The 12,361-nt window shown below is 40.6% G+C and overlaps 1 protein-coding gene across 3 annotated transcripts in view; it reads left to right on the plus strand.

Moving 5' to 3' along the window:
- The first annotated feature begins 709 nt into the window (after positions 1-709).
- LOC132391170 (LHFPL tetraspan subfamily member 6 protein) overlaps positions 710-12,361 on the plus strand; it is a 162,199-nt gene continuing 150,547 nt past the window's right edge. Inside the window, exons 1-2 of one of the 3 annotated variants that reach the window (XM_059964030.1) lie at positions 710-1,279; positions 1,408-2,336. In XM_059964030.1, the coding sequence (XP_059820013.1) occupies positions 1,949-2,336 (388 nt within the window). In that variant the 5' untranslated portion in view covers positions 710-1,279; positions 1,408-1,948. The remainder of the gene's footprint in view (positions 1,280-1,407; positions 2,337-12,361) is intronic. The other 2 variants (XM_059964029.1, XM_059964031.1) reach the window with 2 other exon arrangements.

Consider the following 12,361-nt stretch of genomic DNA (forward strand, 5'->3'; position numbering starts at 1 on the left):
TCACACTTTCACTCTTTTAGTTGATGCCCTCAAAGAAACACAGTTTGATCAGTTATTTTGTAACCTGATTATGGCTGGTTTGAAATATCCGTCCATTATCACAGGTCAGCAACGTTGTTTTAGTTTTGGTGGACTGTACAAACTTGTGAACAGTGAAGAAGATCTGTCTGTGAGGAGACATTATATGGGGCCCATTGTCAGTTAAGCCCTGTAGTATAAACAGAGCAGAGCCAACAGTGAGGAAACCAGGTTGTATTTAGGTAATCAAAATAGGTACCTCGAAGTTTGAGAAGAGTGAACATTCAGGAACTGATTCACTATAGTGCAAGTGTGTAGAATAGTAAACATTCAGGAACTGAGTCATTATAATGCAAGTGTGTAAAATAGTGAATACTCAGGGACTGATTCACTATAGTGTAAGTGCAGAATAGTGAACATTCAGGAACTGATTCACTATGGTGCAAATGTGCAGTCAAAGATCATTATCCAAACGTTCTTTTATGATCATTATCATAAAAGAAATCATTCCACGCGAAATAACTGCACAAGCATTCATTCAGAACACTAAAGTTTACAGAAACTGAATGAACAATAGATGTCACATATGCATTACCACGCAAGTGTATTGACTTCTTCGCTACGTAATAAAAACACAATTAGAATATTTTACTACACAACTGTTTGATTCTGCCAAAACATTCGTCGACATTGATGCGATGGGCCGAATAGCTTTTAGTGAGATACAGCTATTAAGAGAATGGTGATGGAAATTATTTTAACAATTGTGAGCCCGGGGGCCGGTTCATTAGGTTTCCTCTCCTGGGATGGTTATTATGCGTTCTATCAACCCGCGTGTACGCGGGACCTGATATTTCATTTCTTTATTTTAAATTCGAGCCCAATATATTTGTGCATTCACTTATTGCAGGCGCTATTACAGGGAAGGTTTTGGGCGCGGAGCTGGAGGCGGGTTTTCTTCCTCTCGGAGTTTCAGTGGAATTCCCGGCACCGGAGTGAGCTGACGGGAACTGCCCCCAGCTCCCTCTCTCTTTCCCAGTCTGTCCCGGCTCCTGAGACTCTTGAGGGCTGCGGCCACAGGGAGCCTTGCGTTGAACCACGGGACAGGGGAAATAACCGGGCGAGTAGAACACAGCGCCTCTGTTCGCGATCTGGAATTCACAGCAAGCCTGGATACTGGAATCAGAGCCGAGCCAAGCTCCCTCATTTAAATGAAACCGCTCCCAATTGCAGACAGGTTGAAAGTGTCAGCACAGAAGATGTAAGTAACAAATCTGAATTTAGTCCGCGTTTTAAAATAGAATTTAACTTTAATCCGCGGTATCAATAACTATAAGTTTAGTAAATCAAGTAAATTATTACCGAGAATAATCACAGATTCATTTGCAGTGACACAAGTGTTTTACAATGAAATTGAGAACAAAAAGCTGGCGTGGAACAATACAACGGGTCGCTACTTCCAAAAGAATTGAGAAGACATGACTTGAGCGAAGTGTTCCTGCTCTGATCATCTACAAAGGGCGTCGTTTCGCTTTCTGTTGTCGAAAAAAAACTTGGTTAAATTTCCGCCATCGCTCCGCTTAAACAATTCCCCGCTGTTTAAGGTTATTGTCAAGCTCAGCTTTCATCGGAGTCGAGGGGGTCATCCCGCCCCCCCGGAATCCAGCCCGCAACCGGACAGTGCCGGAAGAAGTGCTCAAAAGGAAGACGTTTCATTCGGAACTCTTACGAATTTAAAGAAAGTGCCCGTAACTGTTTTATTGTTTCTGCCCACAGGGATTACCAGAAGGGAGGAGGACTGGCAAGCTTCTTCGCAGAAGTTCATTGGAATAATTAAACTTTAAAACTCGCGGGAAAATCAAAGGTTTTTAAGAGAGACAAAGCGGAGCAGAGGAGAGTATAAAGACTGCTGGGGGCAAGGATCGGGAGGATGTCTTCAAGTCTAACTTGCGCCGGGGTGCTGTGGGCCGTGCTTTCCCTGCTATGTGCCGCTGCCTCCTGCACTGGTTTCTTCATGCCTTACTGGCTGCTGGGCTCCCAGCTCGACAAGCCGGTCAGTTTCGGCGTCTTCCGCCGCTGCACCTACCCGGTGCGCCAGGATGACCACCCGCAGTCGGTGGTGATGGTGGAGCAGTGCGGCAGGTACGCGACCTTCCTGGGCATCCCCAGCCTGGCGTGGAAGATCTGCTCGGTGGTGACCGGCGTGGGCTGCGGTCTGCTGCTGCTGGTGGCGCTCACCGCTATCATGGGCTGCTGCGTCTCCGAACTCATCTCTCGGACCGTGGGCAGGGTGGCTGGAGGCATTCAGTTTGTGGGAGGTAAGCTCGCTCAAACAAAACGGGTTCCCTGCACTTCACTAACTGGTTTGAAATGACACGCAAGGGATGTTAATGCGAATTTGCAGATCGGTACAACTGTGGGGGGGGGGGGGGGGAAGACACATGCTGGTATCCAGCAATTATTAGTATCCTTAATAGTATCTTTTTATTTAAAAACTCTTTTCTAATAAAGATTTCTCAAGTAGTCATGCTCGGCATATTCCACTTCCGAAAAAGAGTGGGATCAAACCACTTAGCTGCCGAACATTGCCACAATCTGTCTATAATCCGCTAATCGAGAGATCTGTTCAGGTGTATGCAGTGGAACGAAATCCATTATTCCAAAAAATAACCAGCTTTCTTCATATTATTACAACAGAAATACCTGATTATTTATGGTCCTAATGTTTATGTTGGTGTGCACATATTCTCTCTATTTTGGTTGCATTAGATACCAACATTAATTCACTCTGTACTGAAGCAAAAGGTGCTGTTCTCAAAATATTTTCCTAGTTTATTAGTATGAAGAGGACAGACTGTAACTTTTTATTGTGTTTATCATATTTATCATGATAATGAGGAAAAGACGTTATGTGATCAGACCCAGTACTGGTTTACTAAATGGTTTTGAGAGCTGGTTAGGGGTCACTGAGTTGAGACTGATGCCGACCTTTAGGCATGGGAATATGTCAGATATGGGAAGCGTTCTGATCGAGGGAGTGATGTAAGATCTGGCCTGTTTTTTTTATATCTAACAATTGAAAGCAACTTTAGTTGTATTTGATTTCAGCAAAGTTCTAAAGGAACAAGGAAAGGCAAACCTGCGATTATAATGATACACCTGTTGAAGTTTACACGTTCGTTATAGTACACCAAAGGACTCTTGTGTTGACAGACAAATGGTTCAGTAGATTATGTCTGGTTGACAATGCAGGCTGCTGGAGCTCACTTGAAACAATATCACTGATTATGGAGTAGCAGTCTGTACTTGGTATAAACAAAGCCCGCCACTCTCCTTGTCTGTCACTGTTATTCCTTATGGGTTTCCTTCCAAGTTCATTTCTTAGCCAGTCTGTCAAAGACTTGGATGAATGTTGACATAACTGTTAAAATATTCCTCCCAAACTCTAATGCAGTGTTATCCATTGGTGTTGAATGAAAGCTTTGATAGGCATTACCACACGACAAGCTGACCAAACAACATATACGTGACAAAGTTGCAAGCTAGTTATAATTAGCCTCATAGGTATTGATAAGATTAGCCCCTACTTTGAAAAAGAATTTCCTTCTTTTGTTCTCATGTCCTCTTCAAAAGCCTCTGATCTGAGACATTTTACAATTAAACAGATGTCTCTTTTTCTGCCATGCCCTCATAAGTGCTTTTCAAATGTGAAAAGCAAGTTATTCAAGGAGGCAGAATTGAGATGCCTGGTATGCCTATGTGCCTTATACCATTTCAAAATTATCTAGGGGAGATCAATGAACCAGTCTTCGTGGGTTCAGTAAGATACACTTACCTTAATTTAAGAAAAACTTGGACAGGTATATGGATGAGCAGGGTTTGGAGGGATATGGCCCAGGAGCAGGTCAGTGGGACTCAGCAGAAAAATGCTTCAGCACAGCCAAGAAGGGCCAAAAGGCCTGTTTCTGTGCTGTAATGTTCTGTGGTACCTACCAATGAATGGTTAATGGTTTGCTTTTGATTTTAAAATACAGTAAGTATGTTTGTCTTTAAAGCTCATTTGTTAGTGAAAGATGTCATGCAAAAACTTTCTTGTAACAAAGTTCAAGTCTAATTTGGACAAAAGTAGATTTTCACTGTTATAATGTTACAGTCATAATATATGCTACAAAATTGTTAATTAAACTAGCATTCATGAATTACCTCCCATAATTTCCCCAACAACAGTCTTAGAAAATGAGCATCTTTGCCAAACAATACATCTCTAATAAAATAAATTAATGGTATTTTTTTACTTAACCTGGTGAATGAGACCGAACCGCTGTTTCGTATTGCTAATCTCAGTCTATCATACTTGTGTACTAAAAAGCTGAAAGTGCAGACGTTCCAGTTCCTTGTCAGTCTCAAGTACTTTTGAAGGGCACTATTGACAATGGGTGAACGTTTGTGTATTTTGCCATTGTTGCTATGCCACAAATCATTCAGATGAATACCTCCTATTTAATTTAGCACTGTTTAAAATGGGCAATAAATTAAATTTTCTGTTTGTTGAGTGGACTGGTATACGACCAGCCGTCTGTTTTTATTTCTTTCACTTACTGCATCTGTGCAAACTGAGTATTTTTGTACTTGATAAATAACATCCAAAGGGAAAGATCAGGAATGTGGATCGTCTTTGTGAAACAGACATGTGCTACAGAAAGTGACTGATGAATGAGTAAGGATTTACCTGCAACTCTTGTGGGGGGAAAGCATACACACTCTATTCGAGTGTATGATGTGGATGGATTTAGAAATTCAATTTGCAAAGAATTGCAGCCCATATTAGATGATTTCTACAAAGACAATTTATTCTGGTTCCAAACAACAAATAAGAAGAGGTCAATAAATTATTAATTGGAAATGGTATTATTGAAACAGTAGTTCCAAACCAGTTCAAAGTAGACAATATATATTGTGTTTTGCTGTGTAGGTGTGGTTCATGTGCACGTTTCCCCTCCTCCTGCAGTCAACGATCATCATGCTGTCAATTTCATTATCAGTAAATGTTTAAATGACTCGCTGAAGGCACTGGCAGTAACTAAGTGGAGCTTCTGCTTTATGATTCAGCCGAATGTCTATTTATCATTTTATAACAATCTCTTTAACTTCTAGTGATGACACACAAATTCGAAAAAGAGTCAATAACAATATACACAGTGGCCATATTATTAGGTACCTCTGTTCCTAATAAAATATCCACAGAGTGTATGTTTGTGGTCTTCTGCTGTTTTAGCCCATTCACTTCAAGGTTTGACGTGATGTGCATTCAGAGATGCTTTGCTGCTCACCACTGTTGTAAGGTGTGGTTATTTGAGTTACTGTTGCCTTCCTGTCAGCTTGAACCAGTCTGGCCATTCTCCTCTGGCCTGTCATTAGCAAGACATTTTTGCTCACGGAACTGCCATTTACTGGATTTTTTTTCTTTTTCTCACCATTCACTGTAATATCTAGAGATTGTTGGTGGCGAACATTCCAGGAGATCAGTGGTTTCAGAGATAAACTGCCCCATATGGGACCAACAGCACAGTCAACGTCACTTAGATCATAGTTCTTCCCCATTCTTATGTTTGGTCTGAACAACAAATGAACTTCTTGATAAGCCAGATGATTGGCTGATTAGATATTTGCATTCACTAGCAGGTGTACAGGTGTATTTAATGAAGTGGCCACTGAGTGTAGAGATTTGGGAACATTGCATAAGGTATAAAGTTTCGTATTAGAATAATAGGTAATTGCATTTCATAATTGTCAAAAAACTAGTCATCCTATTCTTATCCTCCTATTCTCATCCAATTCTTTCCCTCAATGGTGCCACTTACCATCTGAGATATGATTAAACAAAAACACAAAATACTGGCAGAACTCAGCAGGCCAGACAGCATCTATGGGAGGAGGGAGTGACAACATTTTGGGCCAAAATCCTTCGAGTTTAATCATTTCTAAAATAGTTTAAGTTGAAGCTCTTTTTCAATAATTGAACTTGCATTGACAGCTGCAAAGTATTATTGTGTCTTGTCTTATTAGACCGCAATTAATGCAATACTAGTAATCCACTGAGCTTGTCAAGGAAAAGAAGTACTTAAAAGTGCAGTCTATGAAACGTAACGATTTATTTCTGTTACTTTTGCAAATGTTATTAATTTGGCTCAGAGAGTAAGACACTGATCCGATGGAAATGATGTAAGACACTGACTTTGACTGGGATTCAGGATTGCAGGGCAGATTTGATGGGCCATATGGCCTAATTCTGTTCTTATGCTTTATGATCTAAAGTCTGCTGTTGGTTGACATCAAGACTTATTTTGACCTGTGAAGTGAGGGATCTCCACCCGGTCGATGTATGTGCCTGACTTGAATTTCCTGCAGACATAAACTGGATATCAAAATGCCCTGAATGCATTGCAGGGGTAATTTAATACTTTGCAGACCCTGAGTTGAGTTACACAAACTTCTATATAAGCCCTGTGGGGAATATCATATTCACTTCGCACAATGCTAGAGGGCTCAAGGTTTAAATTGGATTTAAGTCCAGCAGACTACACAACAGGGTGGGAACCGAACTGAAGAGACTGGGGAAGAGATGGTTGGCTCACAAATACAGAAAGCTTGGAGACAGTGTGTGAGGGAGGATAGGCAGGTGATAGAGAAGCAACACGCTCAGACGGATGGTTTGAGATGTGTCTATTTTAACGCAAGGAGTATTGTGAACAAAGCGGATTAGCTTAGAGTGTGGATGAATACTTGGAGCTATGATGTGGTGAGATATGATGTACAGAGACTTGGATGGCTCAGGGACAGGAATGGTTACTTCAAGTGCCTGGTTTTAGATGTTTCAGAAAGGACTGGGAGGGAGGCAAAAGAGGTGGGGGAGTGGCTCTGTAGATCAGAGATAGTGTCACAGCTGCAGAAAAGGTGGACGCCATGGAAGGATTGTCTACAGAGTCTCTGTGGGTGGAAGTTAAGAACAGGAAGGGGTCAATAACTTTACTGGGTGTTTTTTATAGGCTGCCCAATAGTAACAGGGATATCGAGGAGCAGATAAGGAAACAGTTCCTGGAAAGGTGTAATAATAACAGAGTTGTCATGATGGGAGATTTTAATTTCCCAAATATTGATTGGCATCTCCCTAGATTAAGAGGTTTAGATGGGGTGGAGTTTGTTAGGTGTGTTTAGGAAGGTTTCTTGACACAATATGTAGATAAGCCTACAAGAGGAGAGACTGTACTTGATTTGGTATTGGGAAATGAATCTGGTCGGGTGTCAGATTTCTCAGTGGGAGAACATTTTGGAGGTAGTGATCATAATTCTATCTCCATTACAATAGCATTGGAGAGAGATAGGAGATAGGAACAGACAAGTTAGAAAAGCGTTTAATTGGAGTAAGGGAAATTATGAGGCTGTCAGCTTAAATTGGAAACAGATGTTCTCAGGGAAAAGTACAGAAGAAATGTGGCAAATGTTCAGGGGGTATTTGTGTAGAGTTCTACATAGTTATGTTCCAATGAAACAGGGAAGTTATGGTAGGGTACAGGAACTGTGGTATACAAAGGCTGTAATAAATCTAGTCAGAAGAAAAGAAAAGCTTACAAAAGGTTCAGAGAGCTAGATAATGTTAGAGATCTAGAAGATTATAAGGCTAACAGGAAGGAGCTTAAGAAGGGTATTAGGAGAGCCAAAAGGGGCCATGAGAAGGCCTTGGCAGGTAGGATTAAGGAAAACCGTAAGGCATTTTACAAGTATGTGAAGAGCAAGAGGATAAGACATGAAAGAATAGGGCCTATTAAGTGCGACAGTTGGAAAGTGTGTATGGAACCAGAGGAAATAGCAGAGGTATTTAATGAATACTTTACTTCAGTATTCACTATAGAAAAGGATCTTGGTGTTTGTAGTGCTGACTTGCAGCAGACTGAAAAGCTTGAGTATGTAGATATTAAGAAAGAGGATGTGCTGGAGCTTTTGGAAGGCATCAAATTGGATAAGTTGCTGGGACTGGATGAGATGTACTCCAGGCTACTGTGGGAGGCAAGGGAGGAGATTGCTGAGCCTCTGATGATGATCTTTGAATCATCAATGGGGATGAGGGAGGTTCCAGAGGATTGGAGGGTTGCGGATGTTGTTCCTTTATTCAAGAAAGGGAGTAGAGATAGACCAGGAAATTATAGACCATTAAGTCTTACTTCAGTGGTTGGTAACTTGATGGAGAAGATCCTGAGAGGCAGGATTTATGGACATTTGGAGAGGTATAATATGATTAGGAATAGTCAGCCTGGCATTGTCAAGGGCAGGTCATGCCTTATGAGCCTGATTTAATTTTTTGAGGATGTGACTAAACACATCGATGAAGGAAGAGCAGTAGATGTAGTGTATATGGATTTCAGCAAGGCATTTGATAAGGTACCCGATACAAGGCTTATTGAGAAAGTAAGGCAGCATGGGATCGAAGGGGACATTGCTTTGTGGCTTGCCCACAGAAGGCAAAGAGTGGTTGTAGATGGGTCATATTCTGCATGGAGGTCGGTGGCTAGTGGTGTGCCTCGGGGATCTGTTCTGGGACCCTTACTCTTTGTGATTTTTATAAATGACCTGGATGAGGAAGTGGAGAGATGGGTTAGTAAGTTTGCTGATGACACAAAGGTTGGGGGGTGTTGTGGATAGTGTGGAGGGCTGTCAGAGTTTATAGCGAGACATTGATCGGATGCAAAACAGGGCTGAGAAGTGGCAGATGGCGTTCAACCCAGATAAGCGTGAAGTGGTTCATTTTGGTAGGTCAAATATGATGGCAGAATATAGTATTAATGGTAAGACTCTTGGCAGTGTGGAGGATCAGAGGGATCTTGGAGTCCGAGTCCATAGGACACTCAAAGCAGCTGCGCAGGTTGACTCTGTGGTTAAGAAGGCATATAGTACGGTGTTTTGGCTTTCATTAATCATGGAATTGAATTTATGAGCCGAGAGGTACTGTTGCAGCTATATAGGACCCAGGTCAGACCCCACTTGGAGTACTGTGCTCAGTTCTGATCGCCTCACTACAGGAAGGATGTGGAAGCCATAGAAAGGGTGCAGAGGAGATTTACAAGGATGTTGCCTGGATTGGGGAGCATGCCTTATGAAAACAGCTTGAGTGAACTTGGCCTTTTCTCTTTGGAGCGACAGAGGATGAGAGGTGGCCTGATAGAGGTGTATAAGATGATGAGAGGCATTGATTGTGTGGGTAGTCAGAGGTTTTTTCCCAGGGCTGAAATGGTTGCCATAAGAGGACACAGGTTTAAGGTGCTGGGGAGTAGGTACAGAGTCGATGTCAGGGGTAAGTTTTTAATGCAGAGAGTGGTGAGTGCATGGAATGGGCAATCGTGGTGGAGGCGGATACGATAGGGTCTTTTAAGAGACTTTTGGATAGGTACATGGAGCTCAGAAAAATAGAGGGGTATTGGTAAGCCTAGTAATTTCTAAGGTAGAGGCATGTTTGGCACAATTTTGTGGGTGGAAAGGCCTGTATTGTGCTGTAAGTTTTCTATGTTTCTTTGTAACAGGATGATACAGAAATTGGTGAGTTTCTTATAACATATTTATAAATAATATTAGAGACATTTGTAGCCTAGAGGCACTTCTCCGAACTGTTAAATAGAGCTGAGAAACTATGCTGTTAAATCAGTTAAATGGGGAAAATATTGAACATATGTTGACTATTTATAAATGACTTACATATGTCTAGCTTAATTCCCACCCCCACATGTTAGTTACATATTTACTGTAATTATTTTAAATGCATTTATTTTGTACTGCAGCTTGTCATACAGAAATCTAAGTGTTTACACTAACAGGGCTTCCCTGAATTGAGAACACCAGCCAAATCTCTTCATTGATCCAGACTGAGTTTATAATTTCTATTTCCAAAGTTGCATTTCTATCATGACTAGTTTTGAACAGGGTTGCTTTGACTGCAGTTTTGCATGGAATCTGGCCCATTCTACATCCTGAGCTGTGTTGTTAAGTATTTCTGCACATGATGGCTCTTGATTTCTGACAGAGGATGAGGAGATTTTCATTAAGCAACATGCACCTTATTCAGCGTGAAGTCTGACATCAAAGGTGGAAGACTTTGCACCATTTATACTAGCAACTGTGATTAGTTGGCCGCTTCTGTCTGTTGTGTAGTTTTTTTCATTTTTTGCCTCTTTCCATGTTTAATCCCATTACTAGTTTTGAATGTTTATGTGCATTATTTAATTGTTGTTAGTGTGATGAGTTTTGTCTTTTGGATTGTTTTTCCAAACCAGGAAAAAGACCTGCTCAGATTAAGGAATTATAAAGACACCACTACTGTGTTAATGCATTTGAATGCAATGTTGTGAACATATAGAACAGAGGTCAGTAGTGCACGCAGTCAGATTATTTTATACCTATGCTTTACATTACTCTTTCTATATTATTAATGTACAATAAAAATATGAATGCAATGTGATTAAAGGATTTGTTATTATTTTCCGTATCGATTTTAACGGAGATCACTTACTTTGTTTAATTGGATTAAAACCATCATTGTCGAGGATGTCTGGTGCCAGGAGATTGTCTTTTTGTGTCCGTGCTCATGAACCAGTAATATCCACTCTTTTTCTAATTAATCATGCAAGCTGGTGATGAAATCCACTTTAAACTCTGAAGAGTATTCCATTTATTAAGTAAAGCTGTGTTCAGATATTTTGAAAAAATTGACATAAAGGAGTTAGGTCTTGTGTCGGGGAGAGGGTTTCTTGACAGAGCTGGGACACAAAGGTCACTAATCAGCAGGGGGTTTACTGAAGAAACAGGATTCTAACCTCCATGCTGTGCAGATTTGAGGCCTGATCTGTAGTATAAAAGTTTGAGCTGAGCTGGCAGCCAAAGCACATGCTCTTGACTTCATTTTCCTATTGTTTTTCCTCAAAGTGCTGTCCTGTTAACTTAGTGGCTCCCTCTGTGGCATTCCCTTGTCTTTAATTCAAGTTGGCAGACCATGATCCAAGAGCTTGGCAAGGTCATTAGATTTGATTGGAGTTAGCTCTCAGTCTCTATACTTTAATGTTATTTCAGCTTTTTGTGTCTTGAGTATTTGCACTCCTTCAGGCAATCTCATTTCGTGAATCGGCCAAGCAAAACTGAAGAATATGTTTAGCGTTTAAGAGATTATCTCTAAGATCTCAACTTGGGCCGCATGGGTTTATATTTCCTCTACAACAAGAAATCTTTTTAAATAATTTGGCTTTTCTTGAAAATTGTTTTTCTTTCTTTTGGACTATATTCCCCCAATAAGTGGTTCTGCTCTCCTCCAATATATATTTTTTTGTTGAATACCTGGTGTCAGTCTTATCTGCAAAGCAGAAGAATTTCCTCAAAACCTGGACTTAAATTTCCAACATGTCACCCTGGATGACAACTCAACACTGAAGGAAAATTCTACTGTTAGATTGTGATGCCTTTCAAACTTGTTTAAAAAAGATTCCGCCCTTTTATGTAGACGATCCAATGGATACAATTTGATGAAGATCAGAAGAGCTCTGCAGTGTCCTTATCTTTCATCAGTCAGTTTCAGAATAATTACCTTGTTATTCCTTAATAACCACTCTACGCGCAGATTGGCTACCCTATGGCCCTCTGTTTGAGAAATGCGGTTGAGAGGGAAATGGATCAGCCATGATTACATTGCAGGGTACACTTGATGGGGTTAATAGCTTAATTCTGCTTCTATGTCTTATGGTCTTATGTTGCAGCAATAACTGCATTTCAAAAGTTGGAATTGGCTTATTATTGTCGCAAGATCAGGTGAAAAGCTTGTCTTGCGTACTGTCGATACAGATCAAATCATTACAGAGTGCACTGAGGTAGAACAAGGTAAAATAATAATGATATAGAAAGAAGTGTAAAGGCTACAGTGAAACTGCAGTGTAGGTAAACAAAGTGCACGATCATAACAAGGTAGTTTGTGAGGTCAAGAGTCCATTTTATAGAGACAGAATTTAGATTTAAAAGAGTAGAATGATTATGATAGAAACATGAGTTGATGAAATGAGGACATCATAGGATGTGAAAGGTGTTAGATGCATAAAGGATTTTGGTTCTGAGAAAAAATGGAAAATAATTTTCATGAGACCTCCCATTTGAAGAGGATGTTATGCTATTGCTCTCAATCAATGGGATGATATACAATGCACTGTAGATACTGTCCCTCCAGACATCACCACATGACATCCTCAGGACTTTGAGCTCTTTATTATTTATCCATATCCCTGCTTTGAGACATTGTTTAATCACAAACTTGTTATTT

The sequence above is a fragment of the Hypanus sabinus genome, chromosome 3 (assembly GCF_030144855.1).
Source record: "Hypanus sabinus isolate sHypSab1 chromosome 3, sHypSab1.hap1, whole genome shotgun sequence".
Lineage (NCBI taxonomy): Eukaryota > Metazoa > Chordata > Chondrichthyes > Myliobatiformes > Dasyatidae > Hypanus > Hypanus sabinus.